General features: G+C 41.4%; 1 protein-coding gene across 1 annotated transcript in view; it reads right to left on the bottom strand.

Moving 5' to 3' along the window:
* Positions 1–10643: 10643 nt before the first annotated feature.
* Positions 10644–22058, bottom strand: part of LOC121974843 (UPF0548 protein At2g17695-like) — a 28057-nt gene continuing 16642 nt past the window's right edge. Inside the window, exon 3 of the mRNA XM_042526101.1 lies at positions 10644–11044. Within this exon, the coding sequence (XP_042382035.1) occupies positions 10844–11044 (201 nt within the window). The 3' untranslated portion in view covers positions 10644–10843. The remainder of the gene's footprint in view (positions 11045–22058) is intronic.

Here is a 22058-nt window from a genome sequence, read left to right as displayed (position 1 = left end):
ATACTTATCTAAACTGCGTGGTGATTGGTTTTATTTACTGTTATTATTCCAGCCGCCTGTGGCTGAGGTATTTATGTATGTAGAAAGTTTCAGATTGTCCGTCGTACAGGGGAGATGCTGTCGAAATTTTCTCGGACAGGGACTCCTCTGGGGCGTGACAGTTATAGTCTAAGCATGAGCTTGATCTTAGAGAATTGCAAGGGCTTATGAGATGTAAGTTGAACAAAATCAAATATTGAAACGGCTAATGTTTGTCTCAATTGACAAGAATGATTACTCATTTCCTTGAATGCCTGGTCAACTTGAATTTCGTGCTTAATTAAAGATTTGATCTTTGTTTGATTTAAGTGGTTGGAATACTAATTCAGTCGACTCATGTGAGTGTTGGACAAAATAAGTTTGTTGTATTGGCTAGCTAAGTTGATGTGATGAGTATTAGTTGACAATTAAGTCAACTATATCTTACTAGAGTCAACTAATGATAAAAATTGTTGGCGGATAAACTTGTGACATTATCCAATTCAACCGATTCGATGCATATTAAGTTGACTAATACTTTGTTGACTGAATACTAGCTATTGGTCAATAAGATTATCTTATGTGGATTTTATTCTTGATTCAATCAGAAAGTATTCAAATGAGCTATCTTATCCTTTGTTTAGATGCATCGTTGTTACTATAAATAAAAGTGTAAAGGGACCTCAAATACACAGCTTCATATGCAACAAATATTCACTTTTCATTCTACAAAAGGCCTTGGATACGGTGGATTGGAATTTTCTATTGGCTGTCCTACATGGCTTTGGTTTCCCACAGTACTATGTCAACTAGATTTTGAAATGCATCGCAACCATATCTTATTCGGTCGGCATCAATGGGGCTATACATGAATACTTCAATGGAGGAAGGGGCCTTCATCAAGGAGATCCTCTCTCACCTTTCCTCTTTGGTTTGTGCCTAAAAGTCTTCTCGAGATCCCTCCGAGCCACGACAATGCAGTCCGGTTTTATTATCACCTGATGTGTGTGGGCACCGACATTACTCACTTAGCCTATGCGGATGACTTACTTCTTTTTGCACAAGCCGATGAGTACACTGTAGCATTGGTAGCGGACTGCATCACAAAGTTTGGCGCCATCGGGGGACTACATCCTACCCTCATAAAGTCCAGTATCTGTATTGCTAACATCAATGACTGAACCAAAGATAGATTACGGCAACTCATCAGATTCTAGCAAGGAACTTTCCCATTCTGTTATCTCGACATCCCCTTGGCTGCGAAGAAATTAAGGACCAGCAACTATGGAGCCTTGACAGATGCTGTAATGTGCAAACTTGTGTCATGACCCAAATACGTGTTGTCCTACAAAGGTAAACACGTTTTCATGGTCTTGACGGATGCTTTTGTAGGGCGTCAAATGTTTTTGGCTCACCATCTTATTGATTTCATATGCATTAGTTGACAAGCTATATGCCATTTGCCACTCCTTCGTTTGATGTCTAAGCACCCACCTATCTCCTAGGCCATGATGTGTTAGCTAAAGATGGAGAGTATGGAGTTCAAGATCTAAAAGCTTGGAACTCAACCTTGCTATGTAAGTCTCTATGGAATCTACAATGAAAAAGGGCTCCCTTTGGATGAAATGGGTTTATCATCAGTACCTCCGGCATGTTGATTTGTGGAACTGAAATGCCAAGGCAACGAACTTGGCTTTGATCAAGAACCTATTGCAGCTTCATGACACTTGTATAATTGAACAGGATTCAGATTCTAGGCATAGACCCTGTTGGCCGGCTAGTTCAGCACTGATCAGTGATATACAATGATCCGGTTCAGAAGCTGAGTCAGACGAACCGCCGGGTGAGTTGGCGAGAATGTTGACGAAGTCGCGACGTCCCGGAGGGGGGGTGTGCTGAGATGGCTCCCGTGTTGACCAAGTCTTCGGAAGTCCTCTGGTCAACGCTACCTGCAGCTAGCGACCGGGTTGACCCGGCCCCCGGTACCCCGATGCTCGAGGCAGATCCAACGAATATATGAGTACAAGACTAAGCCATGAAATAGTGAAAATACATATGAAATATGAACGAGGAACGTACTCTGGCCCAGGGAGCACCCTCGGATGGGACGCGGCTCGAGTTGTCGCAAACCGAAATAGTGGATGACTCCGATCAGGCTGGAGAGCTGGATCTGACGACGAGGAGATGAACGTGGCACAGAACTGGGAGACGACATGAAGACCGAGATAAGACACCGGCACGCAGGCTGGGAGGTACTAACGACACGTAAGCCGGGACACGAAATCGGCATGCAGGCCGGGACACGAGATTGACACGCAGACCGGGATAAGACACTGGTACGCAGACCGGGATAAGACACCGGTACGCAGACCGAGATAAGACACCGGTACGCAGACCGGGATAAGGCACCGGCACGTAGGCCGGGACATGAGGTCGGCACGCAGGCCAGGATAATAACAAAAGCAGAATGCGATCTAATCAGTGACACTGAACAATAACAACGGCACGAAGGCCGAAATCTCACAACACACGAAGCTGGAACGAGATAACGGCATGAGGGCCAGCACACAATGAAACGGAATCGGAGTCGAGACGACATCAACGTAAGGACGACCGGCACGTGGATTGTTGGCACATGGGGGCTGCTGGTCAGAGAAGCTATAGCGCGTGGAGGCGTGACGAGTCGAAGGAGGCGCCGGCAAGCAAGGCTGCGGTGCCCGGTGACTGCCGGCGGGAGAAGTTGCTGCGTATGGACCGGGAGAGAGGGGATGGTTCTATCCCGGCCTCGACAGCGGCGTACATGAGAGCAGGAAAGGTGGTGGCTCAGCTGCAGCTCCGGCGAGAGGAGGAGGAGACGAGGCAGTGTTCTGCCGGTGGCGGCGTAGCGAGGAGGAGCCGGCAGAGGCGCAGCGAAGAGGAGGGGGAGAGAAGGAGTTCGTCGCCAGCGTCGAGAATAGAAGAAGGAAGAAGAGGAAGATTGTCGTCGGCGACTGTGGCTCAAGGACGGCGGCGAGGGAGGAGAAGCTCTCCCTGTTTCTGCTGGCGGTTGCGGTGAGAAGGAGAGGGAGAGGAGAAAGGCGGGGGGCGGGGGGCGGCCGGCGTCGGCTCCGGCGACGGCGTCGCGAGATGGGGCTAGCGGCGGACCAGCAAAACACAAAGCAAAAACCCCCTGGCGGCTACCCTCCCTCCTCGAACCCAGCCCCCCTTCGAACATAATCCCTAGTGCCCTCTAAGGGCTCACGTCAAAATGACCAAAACACCCTCCATTTTCCGCTTAATTACCCCTATGCCCTCCACTATATCCACATCACAAGCCTCCCCTTCAAGTCTAGTCGAAGAAGGCGCAAGTCCGACTGACTAGACCAAGCCCAAAACAGAATCACTACCGAACGCGGAATCAGATCCCTGGTGCTCGCCTTATCACGTCGAACGAGTAGCTATGGCAATATCGACCAAGTGACTCAAATAATACCGAGCGAGCAACGAAAAATAGTATCGAGTATAAGTCGAGCACGTAACCGAGAAAATAAAGATCAAGCGACCATAAATCGCGACCGGGCAATAAAGGGAATTATGGACGCGCAAAGTCATGAGTGCGACCGAACGGGTGATGACCGAGTGACCGTAAATCACTACCTGTCAATCGAAAAATGCTGACCTGGCCCTCAAAAAATGCTGAGCAAGTCAAAAGACGATGGGCGAGCGGTATCAAACATGCGACCGAAAAAATTCCAACCAGGAAACAAATATAATGTCGATCAGTCGAACTAAGAACGGGCGAAGCCGTGAGAGTGAACGAGAGAATGTTGACCGAGCGATAGCAAATCACGACCTGGCAATAAAGAGCGAGACCGAGCGAGTACCAAACGAGCGACAATGAATCGCGACCGGGCTATAGAGAGATGGACCGACGAGCAAGGCCGTGAGCGCGACCTGAAAAATGACAACCGAGCGACCAAAAAGGTCCAGCGAGTCGAAAGATGATGGACGAGCGGTGTCGAGCGCGTGCTCGGATGACAATAAATCATGACTGGGTGACTGAAAAGTGTCAACCGGGAAACAGAGAGAATGCTTATATGGCAGAATAAGACCGAGCGAGCGATGTCGAGTGCGTAACTGAGAAAAACATTAAACGATAGGCCGACCGGCGTAAAACGAGTAGCCGAGTGGTACCAGCGAATGGTCGAGCAAACGGTCAAGCAACAACGATGAGCGAAACGTGAAAGGCAGAGCGACAAGTGAGCGGTGGATGCCGACCCAGCCACAGCGGTGAACGAAACGCGGATGCTGAGAGCCGGACAGAGCGGCGAGCGAAGCAAATATGATGAGTGCACAGCAGATTGGCAAGTGAGCGGTGAGCACCAACCGTGCCACAACGATGAGCAACCTGCTAAGGCTGAGTGTCGGGCAGAACGGTGAGTAAAGCAAGTGCAATGAGGGCCGGGCAGAGCGGCGAGTGCAGCGACGAGTGCCGATCAAGTAACAACGGTGAGCGAAACGCGAATGATGTGTGCCGAGCAGAGTGGCGAGTGAAGCAATGAGTGCCCGGCAGATCGGCAAGTGAGCGATGAGTACCAACCGTGCCACAGCGGTGAGCGACTTGCTAAGGCTGAGTGCCGAGCAGAGCAGCGAAGAGTGCACGATGAGTGTCGAGCCGAGCGGCGAGTGAAGTAATGAGTGCCCGGCAGATCGGCAAGTGAGCGGTAAGTACCAACCGTGCCACACCGGTGAGCGACCTGCTAAGGCTGAGTGCCGAGCAGAGCGGCGAAGCGTGCACGATGAGTGCCGAGCCGAGCGGCGAGTGAAGCGATGAATGCCGACCGAGCAACAGCAGTGAGCGGAACGTGGGAGCTGAGTGCTGGGCAGAGCGGCGAGTAAAGCGAGTATGACGAGTGTCATGCAGAGCTGCGAGTGAGTGATGAGCGCCGACCGAGAGGTCGTTGGGCGTGAGAGCATGCTCACTTATAACTCGCACTGGGGCGAGAGTCTGGGACAGTCGACCGAACAACTTGGTCATTGGGCGTGAGAGCATAGCTCACTTATAACTTGCACTGGGGCGAGAGTCTGGGACAGCCGACCAAGCAGCTCGGTCGTTGGGCGTGAGAGCAGAGCTCACTTATAACTCGCATTGGGGCGAGCGTCTGGGGTAGCCGACCGAGCAGCTCGGTCGTTGGGCGTGAGAGCAAAGCTCACTTATAACTCGCACTGGGGCGAGAGTCTGGGGCAGCCGACCGAGCAGCTCGGTCGTTGGGCGTGAGAGCAGAGCTCACTTATAACTCGCACTGGGGCGAGAGTCTGGGACAGCCGACCGAGCAGCTCGGTCGTTGGGCGTGAGAGCAGAGCTCACTTATAACTCGCACTGGGGCGAGAGTCTGGGACAGCCGACCGAGCAGCTCGGTCGTTGGGCGTGAGAGCAGAGCTCACTTATAACTCGCACTAGGGCGAGAGTCTGGGACAGTCGACCGAGCAGCTCGGTCGTTGGATGTGAGAGTAGAGCTCACTTATAACTCGTACTGGGGCGAGAGTCTGGGACAGTCGACTGAGAGGCTCGGTCGTTGGGCGTGAGAGCATAGCTCACTTATAACTTGCACTGGGGCGAGAGTCTGGGACAGCCGACCGAGTAGCTCGGTCGTTGGGCGTGAGAGCAGAGCTTACTTATAACCCGCACTGGGGCGAGAGTCTGGGACAGCCGACCGAGCAGCTCGATCGTTGGGCGTGAGAGCAGAGCCACTTATAACTCGCACAGGGGCGAGAGTCTAGAGCCCGCTCGGGAGATGATCTGAAGGCCTGACCAAGAAGCAATCTGGAGGTCTGAACAATTTTTGATATGGAGACCTGACCAAGAAACAACCTGGAGGTCTGACCAGTTTTTGATTTGAAGGTCTGACCAGGAAACAATTTGAAAGCCCGATAAAGAAGCCATTTGGAGGCCGGGCTAAGAATTGATCTGAAGATCTGACTAGGAAATAATCCGAAGGCCTGACCAAGAATTAGTCTAGAAGCCCGACCGGGGATTGGTCTGACCCCCCGACCGAGAAATCGCTAGCAACACTCAGATCCGAAACTGGTGGTACTACTCTGGTCCGAGACACGTTGCGATAGCTCGACCCCGAACGGGGGAGGTTAAGTCTTGAAGCTCATAGAAGCAAAGTCGATAGCAACATGAGGAGATAGAGCTTTTATCATACCTAATCGCGAAGTGACGTCAACTGGCTAGCTCGGCTCAACTCCCAAATGGCCATACAGTCAGTGAGATAAATAGTGTCTATCCCTTGACTCCCAAATATCCGCGGAGTCAGGGAGAGAATAATCTGAGCCTTGACTATCAAAGGAAGTGAAGTCCATAGCCATATGAGGGAGTAGAGTCCGTAATAATAGAAGGAAGCAGAGCATGGCGAGTGTAAGGAGCAGAGCCTGTAAACATAAGAGGCTGCAAAACAAGTGGAGGATGCAGAGCATATAATAATAATAAAATGAATCGCCTATAGTAGTAGAGAATGTTGAGCCCCTGATGAAGGGTGCAGAGACTGTAACAGTAAGAGGATGCAGAGCCTCATGGTGAAGGGTGCAAAGCCTGTAGCACACATGATTGAGGAACTGGGCCCCTGGTCCCTGATCAGAGAGTAAGGTCCCTAGCCTGTAATCAAAGAGCGAGACCCCTAGAACCTAATCGGGAAGTGGTACTGCAAGTCTATGATCGGGGAGCTGTGTCCCAAGTGTATGAGTGGGGAGCTGTGCCCCTAGAGTATGAGCGGGGAGCTGTGTCCCATGTGTATGAGCGGGGAGCTGGGCCCCTAGTGTCCGATCAGAAATTGAAGGCTCTAGTCTTTGATCAAGGAACTAGAAACTTACTCTGTTATCAGGGAGCTTTAGCAGCTCCTATAACCGTATAAAAGAGAGAACAGAGCTGGTAATCGTACCTGGTCAGAGAGTCGCGCCAACCGGCTAAGGGTTTGTCTCGGTCCCTTGACTTCCAAATACCCGTGGAGTCAGGGAAAAAATATAATGGAAAAACTAACCTGTCGGCCAGCTGAAGCTCTGATCAATCCCTCGACTCCCAAATACCGGTGGAGTGAGGGTAGAAGATAATATATCTGTCGAAATCCCCTTGGACTATGATAATGGCAGAGAGCCTCCCGACGTTATCCATTTTCACGTTCCAGAACAAGTAGTTGTGTTCCCACAGACGACGCCAAATTGATCCGGTCCGGAAGCTGAGTCAGACGGACCGCCGGGTGAGGTGGCGAGAATGCTGACGAAGTCGCGACGTCCCGGAGGGGGTGTGCTAAGATGGCTCCCATGTTGACCAAGTCTTCGGAAGTCCTCTGGTCAAGGCTACCTGCAGCCAGCGACCGGGTTGACTCGGCCCCCGGTACCCCGATGCTCGAGGCAGATCCAACGAATATATGAGTACAAGACTAAGCCATGAAATAATGAAAATACATATGAAATATGAACGAGGAACGTACCCTGGCCCAGGGGGGCGCTCTCGGATGGGACGCGGCTCGAGTTGTCGCGACCCGAAATAGTGGATGACTCCGATCAGGCTGGAGAGCTGGATCTGACGACGAGGAGCTGAACGCGACACGGAACTGGGAGACGACATGCAGACCGAGATAAGACATCGGCACGCAGGCCGAGAGGTACTAACGACACGTAAGCCCGGACACGAAATCGGCACGCAGGCCGGGACACGAGATTGACATGCAGACCGGGATAAGACACCGGTACGCAGACCGGGATAAGGCACCGGTACGCAGACCGGGATAAGACACCGGTACGTAGACCGGGATAAGGCACCGGCACGCAGGCCGGGACATGAGGTCGGCACGCAGGCCAAGATAATAACAAAAGCAGAATGCGATCTAATCAATGACACTGAACAATAACAACGGCACGAAGGCCGAAATCTCACAACACACGAAGCTGGAACGAGATAACGGCACGAGGGCCAGCACACAATGAAACGGAATCGGAGCCGAGACGAAATCGACGTAAGGACGGCCGGCACATGGGGGCTGCTGGTCAGAGAAGCTATAGCACGTGGAGGCGTTACGAGTCGAAGGAGGCGCCGGCAAGAAAGGCTGCGGTGCCCGGTGACTGCCGGCGGGAGAAGCTGCTGCGTATGGACCGGGAGAGAGGGGATGGTTCTGTCCTGGCCTCGACAGCGGCGTGCATGAGAGCGGGAAGGTGGTGGCTCGGCTACAGCTCCGGCAAGAGGAGGAGGAGACGAGGCAGTGTTCTGCCGGTGGCGGCGTAGCGAGGAGGAGCCGGCAGAGGCGCAACGAAGAGGAGGGGGAGAGAAGGAGTTCGTCGCCAGCGTCGAGAATAGAAGAAGGAAGAAGAGGAAGATCGTCGCCGGCGGCTGTGGCTCGAGGACGGCGGCGAGGGAGGAGAAGCTCTCCCTGTTTCTGCTGGCGGTTGCGGTGAGAAGGAGAGGGAGAGGAGAAAGGCGGGGGCGGCCGGCGTCAGCTCCGGCGACGGCGTCGCGAGATGGGGCTGGCGGCGGACCAGCAAAACACGAAGCAAAAACCCCCTGGCGGCTGCCCTCCCTCCTCGAACCCAGCCCCCCTTCGAACATAATCCCTAGTGCCCTCTAAGGGCTCACGTCAAAATGACCAAAACACCCTCCATTTTCCGCTTAATTACCCCTATGCCCTCCACTATATCCATATCACAAGCCTCCCCTTCAAGTCTAGTCAAAGGAGGCGCAAGTCCGACTGACTAGACCAAGCCCAAAATAGAATCACTACCGAACGCGGAATCAGATCCCTGGTGCTCACCTTATCACTACGTCGAACAAGTAGCTATGGCAATGCCGACCAAGTGACTCAAATAATACCGAGCGAGCAACGAAAAATAATCACTACAAATTTTTGTTATGACAAGCGCATAATCACTACAAATTTGAGGGAGATGTTTTTGATGTTCAGATAACATTCCATAAGATTCAGACGCATATCTATAGCTTTGCATGGGTATAATGTGTAATTTCTCATTTGATATAAAAACTATTTACCTTTGTTTAAAAAAATTCACTTTTCATTGTTCATTCTAATGTTTTTGTTGTTCACATCTAGTAATATCTCCTTTGTGCTTATATTTTATAATTGTAGGAAGATATGAGGTTTCTCCACCTCTCCACCTCTCAAAGGAATTTCTTTTATAATGGAAATTTCAAGTTTTATCCACCTAACGAATCTCTCGACCATGAAATAAGATTGCAATCCAAACCAGGTTATATGTCCGTGTTAGCGAAGTATATTTTGCATTTATCATGGAGTAAAACCTGTGATCCAAACCACATTGTGTGTATGAGTCAACTAAGTGCTTCTTGAATTTACTGTTCTTATATTTCCGCTACACATACTCTAACACTATTGACAAAAACTAACTTGTATTTTGGAAAAAAGAAAAGATTTTTATTTGCAAGTTAAGAAGCTATTTAGCCCCCCTCCGGCATTCCAGTATTACCATAAACAATCTTTAGCAAGTCGGGAGTGCAGCCACATGAGGCAGGCTGAGTTTAGGCATGACTATGGCGAATCTAGAAGCAGAGGGAAAATGTCATCCCATCAATCATGTGGTTAAATCTATTTGTAGCTTATGGGCACAACAGGCAGGGAACGACGAGGGAAATTAAATGAGCAAAATCTGAAGCACCTGAATGGCACAGTCCAAAGCTTCCTCAGGGCTATTTCTATACCTTCGGAATAGCTTCTCCTGGTCGGTTGAAGCTTCAATGGAGGATACAGGTTTACTTCTCCAATTCATCATTTAGCTAATTAAGTTTATCTCCCACCCTTAGTTGGAAACCGGATAGGATAGTGATTATCCTTCGGGAGGAGAGGAGAGATTGGAGGAGAATTCAAAAAGAAAGAATACCAATAAAAGGAAAACTCGTCAGATTTATTAAATAAGGAAACTTTATTAATAAAAAAGAGATTAATTCTCATATAGTCATATATGTATTTATATATACTCTAGATCCTTCAATTTCAATCGGATAGAAAAAGAAAAAAAATTCTTTCTAGAAAAGAAAATCTTTTGATAGAAATTAAAATTAATAAAACATAATATTTTTATAGACTATGACCCATAAATTAACGAAAATATTAAAAATATCTTAAATATCATAAAAATAAAAATTATTAAAAATAATAATAAAATTTTTAGATACTCGATTGAAGGCCTAAACGGTAGAATTTAAGTCTAAAAGTTGAGGATTATGAATATCCTGATAATAAATGTAGATTTTTAAATTTTGCACATGTAAAATTCAATAAAATATAATTCGAGACTGTTAAAAATTATAACAGTTTAAAATTTAAAAAGTCATGTTAGATTCACCCCATTAATAATAGGTTTTGATAACTGCACTAGAAGCCACATCTAAGTATGTACCGAAACTTAAACTCTTATTGGCAGTAATACTAGCTAGTACATGGCAGGAGACTTTCTTTACCCTATTGGTTTCTTTTCAGGAAAAAAAAATAAGGTTTCAGATAGAAGTTGGCTTTGACATTTAGCGAGTGCACAAAACTCCACTATCCCTCTTCACTTGTGTTCGCTGTTTAAAGGTCTATATTTTGTCTTCCAACAGTCCAACAATAGCGACACCTGTGTTAAGTCTTACCTCAGGCTAACTTTACATTAAAAATGTGTTTCAAAATGGAGAAACAACAAAAACTTGTTCACACAAGTCAGTAAGGTCTCATTGGCCGAAGTCTTGACAAAATAAGCTGGTTTACTTTGGCCTAACGTGAAAATGCATGCACAAGTAACAACCTAATACAAGGGATTGTTGGGAAATGCAAAGCCCTCGCTATTCTCGACTGGATTGCTGGTTGGTAGCAACATGTTTCTTCATTGCATCCACTGATTGTAGAGTGAAAAACTTCTGCCTAAGCTTTACATATGGGTAGCTTATAACCGATAGGATGTGTGCAGGCTTGGAGAAGGAATAGATTTCATACCAGACCTTGTCATTCTCGTCCCGTTCAATCGAGAAACGCTCCTCGCCAGCCTATTTGCAATATATAGGAAAGCAAACAAGGATGTAAGAGAAGTAAGTTGCAGAAAAGTTAAAAACAAATAAAGCAATTAATGTGAGCTGCGGAATTGTTCTGTCAGTAACACAACCAACTAGTGGAAAAAAGACTACAACATACCCAATGAAAATAGTATTCACTACCAAGTTAGAGATATGAATCCTTATAAGTATCCTTTTTTCATGGTATAACAAATGGCTCTATAATTCTCCAGATAAGTTGGATCCACTCTACACCATAAAGTTGAGCTGATGATATGAATTGTGGATGGATATGTATAATTTGAAGGACTATTGACAGAAATTCACATTTTTAACACTCAGAGAAAAGCAAATAATAGTCCTACTCATGGGCAGGCATACTAAAACAAAGATTTCATAAAAGTTAGCACCCGCTAAGAGATTATTGGGAAAATGACACCTGGTTTGATAAATGGTCATAAATTTATCCTCACCATCTAGAGTTTCTTGAATTATATTCACATTTTTCAACACTCAAGAAAAGCAAATACTGGTCCTACTTATGGAGAGACTTACTAAAGCAAAGATTTCATAGAAATTAACACCTACAAATAGACTATTGGGGAAATGACACATTCTTCTGGTTTGATAAATGGTCACAAAATTACCTTCATCATCTGGAGTTAATTGAATTATTCAATGGAAAGATATAAAATTAACAGAAATCAGAACTGAGAAAATGACTTGGAACTGAAACTAACTCAGCAAAAACAGACTCCTCATACAGCTCATCAGAGAAGGCTCAGGGACTTTTCAGCTAACCATGCTGGAAAGGATATCATGAGGTGGAGATGGATCTCCAATGGAGACTTTTACTGTCAAATCTGAATACCAAGTTATTAACAGAATTTTGCACAGTGAAGTCCAATCTGTACATATTATGGGGATCCCTTTGCAGCTATACGATCAAATTCTTTAATTGGTGCTAATTAATGGGGGTGATTAAACCCCAAAGCGAAGCTGAAAAGGAAAGGTCTAACTCTTGGTGATGAAACATAGTGTCCTTTGCCAGCGCAATGCTGAACGATTGATTCAGGAATTGTAAATATATTCGATCCAGGTGGTGGTGTATTGCAGAATCTGTGAAGCTCAACCTTGATGACTGTAGATTTATTGTTCAATGGTGAGATGACCAAGAAGCAAACTCTTACATGGTGCCAAGCCTGGACCTGGATTATCTGAAAATCATCTTCCAAGAAGAGTCATGGCAAAGGCCTCCTGTACAATGGTCTCTATTATGCAAGAGCTGGCTGTAACAGTTGCAACCTCCACAAAGTTTCTCAACTAAGCCATAGCTTTCGTAGTCATTTCTATTAGTTTCACCAGTGCAATTAACAGTTAACAGTTTATTTAGTTCTTCAGTATCCATAACTAATAGTAGTTACGTTAGTCGGTTAGTTGACACATTCTCATGCATTACAATTAAGACTGGACTCTATATTGACCAATATATTGGTTGGAGTCTCTCCTACTGCTTATCCTTTTTTTCCTTGAAAGGGTAAACTTATGCATCATCTGGTTTCACCACGCTTACCACGACTTGATTCAGATAACCAACTTTCATTAAATCAATAATCATCCTTCTGAAAGTTTTTGGATGTCCAGATAAATAATATTACTCTGTTGGACAAGCCATTCTCTCTCTCTCTCTCTCTCTCATATATATATCAAGAATGCAAGTGATGAAGCACCATGAACCAACAATCTCCAATAGAGAACAAACAAAGTTCAAGATAATTGAAATAAAGTGCTTAGAGTCTTCTCTTAAGTGCCCCAACATTAACCTATTTTCCTAAAAGCTACATAAGAAATAATTTATTCCCTAATTACCTGGTAAATATATAACCTAATTACTAAATATTCTCCTAAAAACAAGAGCTTTGGGAATCAAATAAAATTTTACAACCCAAGAAAATTAGAACTTCCAAAAATAAAATTTTCAAATTTAAATTTTATTAATTTAAACTTCATTATTGTCCTCCATCATAACAATTAGACTCCAAAGCAAGTTGTCAACATAGTCAATTAGGCATAAATCAGACAACCCATATAAATTAAAACTTCCAAAATTGAAAATTTTAAATTTAAATTTAATAATTTAAACTTCATTATTCACCTCTACCTATAGGAATTAGACTCCAAAGCAAATTGTAAACATCTTCAATGAGGCATGAACCATACAACCCATTTAAATTAAAACTTCCAAACTTAACATTTTCGAATTTAAATTTTATTAATTTAAATTGCAGTATTCTAATAATGACTCTATGCAAGTCAACAGAATCCAATGAATATGGAATAGTAGTAAATCATTTAAGTCTTGACCTTCAATGAGTAAGGATTAATTGCACCCTTATATTCTTTTCAATCCTTGAGATATTGAGCTTTGATTTTTACCATTTTTGTCACCTTTTCCAATAAACAAGGAACGATGAGACCAATAATAAGATTGAAGTGCTCTTTGTGGTTCACTAGTGATAAAGACAACATAAACAACTGGAGGCTCAAACGTCTCCATAGTGTAATAAGTATTGTGATCAATTTTCCTCACAATATAGCTAAATAAATTTGATAAAAGGAAGCTAAAGTAGTAATAAGATAATTTGAGTTCATCAATCAAGAGGACAATCTGCTGTGTCATTAAGCAATAACTAGGGCTATAAACAAGCCAAGCCGAGCCAAACTTTGGGGTGTTCAAGCTTGTTTGATAAGGTAACCAAGCTGAGCCGAGCCGAGCTTAAAATGAACCAAGCTTTTGAAATGAGTGTTCAAGCTTGGCTTGGTTTATTTTTTATGAGCTTGAGCTTGTTTGAAGCTTGGCTTGAACTTGGTTTATTTAGATGTTATCAAGCTCTCAATTCAAGCTTGGCTTGAGCTTGGTTCGAGCTTGGTTCGGTTCGTTTAGATATTATCAAGCTCTCAATTTAAGCTTGTTTGATTGTTTGAAACTTTTAGTTGTTTGATTGATTATTGAGCTTAATAATTTAAATTTGTTTATTTATTTTATTTTATTGTTTATTTAGCATATTGAAAAGAGTTTTATTAATGAATATGGTTCGTGAACATTGTTCATGAACGTTGTTCATGAACGTTAACGAGTTGAACACATATGTGTTCAAGCTTGTTTGTTTAGCTTAACGAGCTGTTCAAGCTTGTTTGTTTAATTAATCTTATGTATATTGAACGAACATAAACAAGCTCTTACCAAGCCAAACACCAAGCTAGTTCACGAACGCTTGGTTCATTTACAGCCCTAGCAATAACCATTACTAAATATAATTTATTTTTTAGTGTCAATGTATGTCTTCTATATCTCAATAAGAATCTCACTATGGTGGCAAGTTGTAAACAAGAAAATCAATTCTTTCTAGGCTAACAAGTGTCAGAGTAATACACAACTACAAATGAATATATATTAAGAAGTCTTTAAGCATACTGAGTTCAATATTCTCTTTTAGGATAGCATGAACGTCTTCATTGTGTTGATCTATGGGTCTAAGTCATAGTTCATGGTAAGTTAAACCTTTTCTAAAGCAAATGAGTATGAAGGGGCTTTTCTAAGGTCAATTCTTATGGTTCAATTAGCTATTGATTATTGGCAAAAGAAGAGTGACTTGGTGGAATAACAAGGTTGGTGGTCTTGTAATAGAAGGTACCAAATAATTTCATGTTACTTTGGAGTTAAGTCACATGCTTTAATTAAAAGTTCATCAATTTCAAGTGACGGGCTCGGATTGTCTTTAATATAGGTACTATTTTAGGATAATTCACTCCCTTTTTAACTTGAGTTTGTGCAATTGTGACCTGTGAACTTTTTTATGTAGGGTAGTACTTATTCTGTACCACTTTGTAACAGGATTTCTTTTTTCCCTATGTAGTATTCAATCTTTCCAGCATTATGATAGAATTCTTTTATTTAAGTAAAAAAAATTATCTTCTATGGGTTTAAGTAAAAAAATATGTTGAAAAATATTTTTCAATTAGTCTTCATTTCGTTGGCAGGGACCACTAACGCCACGTTGCATCAAATAGTTGCACTAATACTAGGTTGTTCCCTAAAAAGAACGTGTTGCAGGTTCGACTACAACGTTTATAAGAATAATTGTCTTAGATTTGGAGCATGGAATGTAGGAAGCTCAACTACAAAGTAATGGAGGTAGTACATACCATAATAATGAGAAGAATTAATATTTTATGTTTACGAGAGATAAGTAAAAGAGAAGGCAAAAATGATAGAGAACTAAGTTTTAAGTTATGGTACAAAAAAAGGTAAAAGTTAAAGAAAAAAATAAAGTAGGAATTGTTGTAGATTGTTTGTTAAAGGATGAAATAATAGGAGTAATTAGGAAGGAAGATAAGGTTATAAATCTCAAGATAGTGACAACAAAAGAAACTACTAATGTAATTCGTATATAAGCATGTAAGTACGATTAGATGAAGACACCAAACATATGTTTTGAGAAGACCAAGATGAGATAGTACAAAAAATTTTAACAAATCAGATGATTTTATTAGGAGATCTAAATAAACTTATAGGAGTAAGAAATATGATAGATGCATAGGGGTTATGGTTTTTGAACAACAAATGAAGAATGAAAAGTTGTATTGGATTTGCAAAAACATATGAACTTATAATAACTAATAAGTTTTTCAAGAAGACAGAAGAACGTTGAGTTATGTTCAAAAGTGGGTACAATAAGTGGCAAATTGCTTTTTCTTATGATTGAGATTAAAAAATTTGTAAAGATAACAAGGTCAGTCATGGAGAAAATTAATCATCCAACTAGGTTAGAGGCGTTAAATACACACCTCAAACATAAAATCAATCAATGGAAAATGTGCATGGCTCCTACAATCAAGTGGTGGAAGTTAAAAGATAAGAAACAAAATATCTTTAAGAAGAGTGTAAGAACACAAGTATTAGGAGAAATACATGACGACTTGAATATAACATGAGATAAGATGACATCAAATTTAAAAATAGTGACCAAGGGAGTACTTAGTGAATCAAGAGGACGAGCTCTATTAAATAAAGAATCTTGATCGTAGAATAAGAGAAGTATAGAAAAAATTGAAAAAAAAGATCAACATATAAGTTATTGTATACTTGTAAGAATGAAAACACTTGTATGCACTTAATAGCTAAAGGGAGAGAGGAAAACAAGGAATCTTACCCAAATAAGATATATTAAAAATGAATCCAATATATACTAGTAAAGGATGAAGAAATAAAAAAGCGATTGAAGAGGTATTTTCATCAATTTTTAATAAAGATTTAGGTTACAACTAAGATGAGAAAACTTATGTAGATCGGATGAGTATAGAAATTTGAATTTTTATTATAGAATTCAAATTTCAAAAGTAGGACGGGCGTTAAACGGGATAAAAAATGGAAAAACAATTGGACAGAATGATATTTCAATAGAGATATGGAACTGTTTAGGGAAGCAGGATATTAAATGGCTTACAAAATTATTCAATCTGATATTGAAAACAAAGTAACTATCTGATCAATGGATGGTAAATACATTAGTATCAAAATTATATGAATTTTAAGGCATTAAGCCAATGAGACATACCATGAAACTTGAAAGAAGTGATAGAAAAAAGATTATGGAAGGAGACTAAAGTTATCGAAAATCAATTTGGATTTATCATTTATGTCTGAAAGGTCAACAATAGAAACTATATATCGAGTCTGCTGATTTAAAAAGTATAAAAAAAGAAGTAAATATTACACATGATATTCATTGATCTAAAAAAAATCTTATAATAGAGTACCAAGGAAAATTGTATGGAGAATTATAGAAAAAGGTGTGTATATATTAAAATAATTAAGGGTATGAATAAGGATATAATGACAATAGTGATGAATTTGTGCAAATTAACCGAAGCATCTCTTATCAAATAGGGTTATATCAAGGATCTCTAAGTCCATATCTTTTTAATTATAGATGAACTCACTTAACATCTAAGACACATTACTAAGGTGCATATTATTTGCAAATGACATTGTTTCGGATGATGAGACACGTGAATGAGTAAATTCTATGTTCGAATCTAGTAGAAAATATTAAAGTTAAAGGTTTTAAGTTTAGTAAAGTAAAGATAAAATATATAGAATTTAAGTTGGTAGAAGAAGACATAGTAACATAATTAGTAAGATAGAAGATGACAAGTTACCTAAAGTTTTAAGTATCTAGGATCGTTTTTACAAAAGAATAAAGGGGTCGATTGTTTTACATAAAATGCAAGTATAGTGGTTGAAAAGGAGGGTATCAAATGTTCTTTGTGACTGTAAGATACCTTTAAAGCTTAAAGAGAAGTTCCATAAAACGACGGTTAGACTTTCTATATTATATGAAGTTGAACGTCGGGCTAAGAAGCGAGCACATAAACAAAAGATGAAAATGACAAATATAAGGATGTTAAGGTGAATGTGCTGAAATATACAAGATAAAAAATGAGAACATCAAAGAGAAAGTCGAGATTGCACCTATTGAGGGAAAACTCCAAAAAACACGTTTAAGATAGTATGTGCATGTACTTAGACGACTAATAAATCCCCAGCTAAGTGATATAAGATCATGACAAATACGTAAATTAAGAAAGAGGGTGACAAAAGAAGATTTAATTAAACATAAATGAGGATATGGTAGGGGATCGAGCCCAATGACGTAAAAGGATCCATATAGTCAACTTCACTTAGTGGGATAAAAGCTTAGTTGTTGTTGTAGTCTTCATTTCATTCAAGGTCATAGCCTGATGGGTTTAAGTCCTAGCTTGTTTACGTTTGGCTTAGACAATTTACCAAATTTTTTTAGCAATAATGAGTTTTATCATGACAAATTGTGTTAATTAAAATAGTCTTGTATCTTAATTAGTAAGGGCTTTGGAAGTTGTTACTAAAGTCTACAATTTAACTCGCGCCTTTACGTAAACGTGCATGCTTAGGGCTCTCATAGCAATCTTTTCTTTAAAAAAAAAGATAATTAAGAAATGCATTTGGGTCAAATCTTCCATTAAAGCAAGGGGCCTCTTCCATGACATAATTAGACCTAAAGAAGTGATTTAATTCTTCTCTAAATATATAATAATGAAATTATGGACTAGGGTGCTTATTAGCCATGGAGTTATGTGTAGTATAGATAGTATTCATTAGAAAATTTCAAATTATCCAATATAGTTCTCATGAACCAAAGCTTATGCTCCATATATCGTTACTCCTAAATTCTACATCTCTCATTTATTGAGTAACAACAATAGTGTTTTCTTTCATCATATTCAACTAACCATATCGTCAAGGTATAAAAGTAGAATGCAAACTAAGGTACAACAAAGAAAATATGACAGATAATGAATTTATCAAAATTAACATAACAAATGGCGAACAAAATAAGTTACTAGTACAAAAATTACATATGATCTTTTTTTAATAAGGTATGATGACATGTAGTGGTTTTGTGAGAAAAACTATGTAAAAATTTAAACTAGTCGACTAATTAAACAAAAGTAATTTTCAAAAGACCAGGAGAAAATGTAGCTGTGTTAAGGTGATGCAAGCCTTCTACTATTGAACTTGGAATGTGTAAATCTATATCGATTAATGGAAAGACTCTTCTCTCTTGTGATGTTGCAATTCATCTTCAAATTTGAAACTTGATCTTGTATTAGATTCTAAATTGCCGCAGGTTGAACCTTATATTAATGATTCTCCATTGGATCCTAATCTTTTTTTGTAAGTTGTGTCTACAATAGGGATTGTACAAGATACCAAAAGATGGCTCTTCAAATCGCTTGCAGGACCAATAGCATTCTCACAACAAGCGAAGGGAAGAAAGAGATCTTCCTCTTCTCTAGAGATGGAATCAATGAGGGGCAAGGAAAAATCTTCTAGTAAAAAAGAGGAAGATAAGGAAAAGAAATGACAAAATGAGCATTGAAATAGGTGGGAGGAAAAGTAGCCATGATTTGCTCGTGGTTGGATGTGGTGGAGTAGAACTATAGGATGGAGGTGTTGGAGAAGAATATATCTTCTTTAGTGAATGGTCCTATTCTGAGAAGGATGCAAGTCCCAAGGGTCCTTTGTTGTTCATAAAGACCAAATGGGCAAGGGGTGGGTCCAAGGGACTTGGAAGACAACACACGGTTCACTAGACAAGTGAGGAGTAAGCATGGAGATGGCTAAAGGGTTGGCTATCAGACTAGAAAAAATATGCAAAGGAGAAACTCTCAACAGTTGGTCTTGTAGGAGGCAACAGTAGCTATCTCAAGGGCAGAGCTTGTGCAATGAGAGGGATTTGGCAGCAACTCGAATCTTAGACTCTTGTGGAGGTGTGGTCAATGTTGGTGGAGAAGATGAGGTTTGGGATTCATACAGGTTCTAGAGCGATGGAAGGCAATGTGGAATAAAGGGTATGTATGTAGGTCGGCTTAGGGTGGCAAGAGGTGAGTGATGGTGTGTGTATATAGGAAAGAGGCATCAATGATGATGATTTGTGGAGATATTGTGAAGAGGCAATGTTTCGCACAAAGTGCATAAGGATAGCAAACACCACATTAGAAATTCAATTCTAAAACAAAACTGATCCGCTACTAGAAACCAACAATCACCTGAAGAGGAAATATTATCAAACCATAGGTACTAAGGTTTCCTAACGTTGATCTATTTTCCTAAAACCTAGATGCAAGCATAATCTATCTCCTAATCACTTCATAAATAGATAACTGATTTCTTAAATATTCTCTGAAAATAAGATTTAAGCTACATAGATTGCTGTGATGATCAAATCAGTTCTTACAACCCATAAAAATTTCAAATTTAAAGTTTCTTAATTTAAACCGACGATAATCGTCGGCTGAGTAAGGATAGATGTGCCTTTCTCATGCAAATATTCAGTTGACATGTTTATATGGAAGAATAGTCTGTTTATATATTTAAAAAAAAAAAAGAAAATGGGAAAAACTCCAGACCTGATATTAGCTATTGACATGTTTAGAACTACTGTTGATGTTGTGGCCTTGAGGAGGAAACTTGTTAGAGGCATGCTGAAGTTTGGCTGTGGCTCTTGCTACCTTATTTGTTAAAAGTTAATTTTGAGAATTAATGCACATGCATGCATAGAATTAATGTACATGCATGCATAGAATTAAAACGGATGCATGCATTGTGAGGTTTCAAAAATCTAATAGATGATGATTAAATTAATTAAGCAAGAACTAATGTAATTCTAGAACTATCATGATATCTTTATAAGATTGTAGTGGCTATGCCACAAAAATGTTGAATATCAAATAATCTATCAGATTTTGGTTTTCTCTATTTTTATATTGTTCTCTACTTCAATATCTATCAGTGGTATCAGAGCATCTACATACTTTCCTTTCCTGATGGTAAATACCCTCTTCCAATACTCTCTATGTCAAGTTCCAATTGTTGACGGAGAGCACTATGATTATTAGAGTAGTCAGATGAAAATATTTTTCATCTCACAGGATCTCTGGGAAGTAATTGAACAAAGCTACGAAGAACCGCCAACAGCTCCTCCAGCATGGTCAAATGCTCAACAACGACAATATAAAGAGAATATCATAAAGGATGTAAATGCACTATGATACATCCAACAAGGATTGAGCAAAGTCAATTTTTCCTCATATTTTCGGCATAAAAAGGGATAAGGATGCTTGGGAAGTTCTGAACAAAAAACTTTCAAGGTTTAGAGCAAATCACTATTGTTGAATACTTATAAAGATTCCCTTGATTATTGGGATTGAGATTGATCTTGATTGTATTCCCTTGACGGTAGGAATTGAGATTGATTTTTCTTTTCTCTCCTTATGTATATATATACCTACATGTAAACATATTAATGATAAGATAGAGAGATTTTCTCTTTCCATATGGTATCAAAGCGAGGTTGGAAGGCAAACCCTATTCTTTTTCTGCGTTATAGCATCGCCCGACGCTGCCGCCCTCCTCTTCTCTTCGCAAACTGACATCGGCGTTTTCCTGCGTCGTGAGCACACCGTCCTTCATCCTCTCCTGTAGTCCGACGACGGAGAGAAGCTCGGGAGATCAAGAGTTTGGCGAGGCAGGGATTATTCTTCCTGCAGTTTCACCGTCCTCACCTATCTTCTTGCATCACTTAGCCTTTCTTCGTCGTATGCCCTCTTTCACCCAGCTGATCAATAGCTTTCTCTAGCACTCCAAAATCGGATATTTCAATCTTTACCAACCACATCACGGCACCACTCTCTTCCGAGCAGTTGGATGGTAAGAACTACTCTTCTTAGGCCTCTCACATTGAGCTTTGGCTTGTTGGACAGGGTTATGAAACACATCTCACTCACACTAAATAAGATGTCCAAGTAGTCGATCGTCCTCTATGGAAAAAGGTTGACGCCCAGTTGTGTTGCATTATCCGAGCCACTATCCATCCATCTCTTAGGGATATCTTCCGCACTCATAAAACTTGTAACTCTGTTTGGACACAGGTTCAACAACTCTTTACAAACATCTCTCAGCGACTCTATCAAGTTTGTGAAGATCTCATGACCATCCTCAGTGTCCATCAGGTTAAAGATTCAATGTCTACCTATCTAAATTCAGTCTCTAGCCTTCTTTGTGATTTCAATGAACTACTTCCACCTGCGACCACTCCTGTTACGGAGCTTGAAAATCGGAAGAAATATTTTAGGTCTCTGACTTTATATGGTTTGCCCACAGATTATTCTCATGTTCGCGATCAAATCCTAGGCAGCCCCACAGAAACTACCATGGACAGTATCTAGGCAACTCTCCTCCGTATCCTGCCAAAGTCTTGTCGTTGTCTCCTTCCGTTCCTGTTGACTCGCTAGCTTTGGTCTCTCGAAACAACAACAGACCTCCACCTCGTAAGGGTGGCAAAGGACGTCCTTGGTGTGATCAATGCCACCAACCAGGACACACGATTGATAAGTGTTGGAGTCT

This window comes from Zingiber officinale, chromosome 4B, assembly GCF_018446385.1.
Source record: "Zingiber officinale cultivar Zhangliang chromosome 4B, Zo_v1.1, whole genome shotgun sequence".
Classification (NCBI taxonomy): domain Eukaryota; kingdom Viridiplantae; phylum Streptophyta; class Magnoliopsida; order Zingiberales; family Zingiberaceae; genus Zingiber; species Zingiber officinale.
This window is presented reverse-complemented; position numbering and strand designations above follow the sequence as displayed.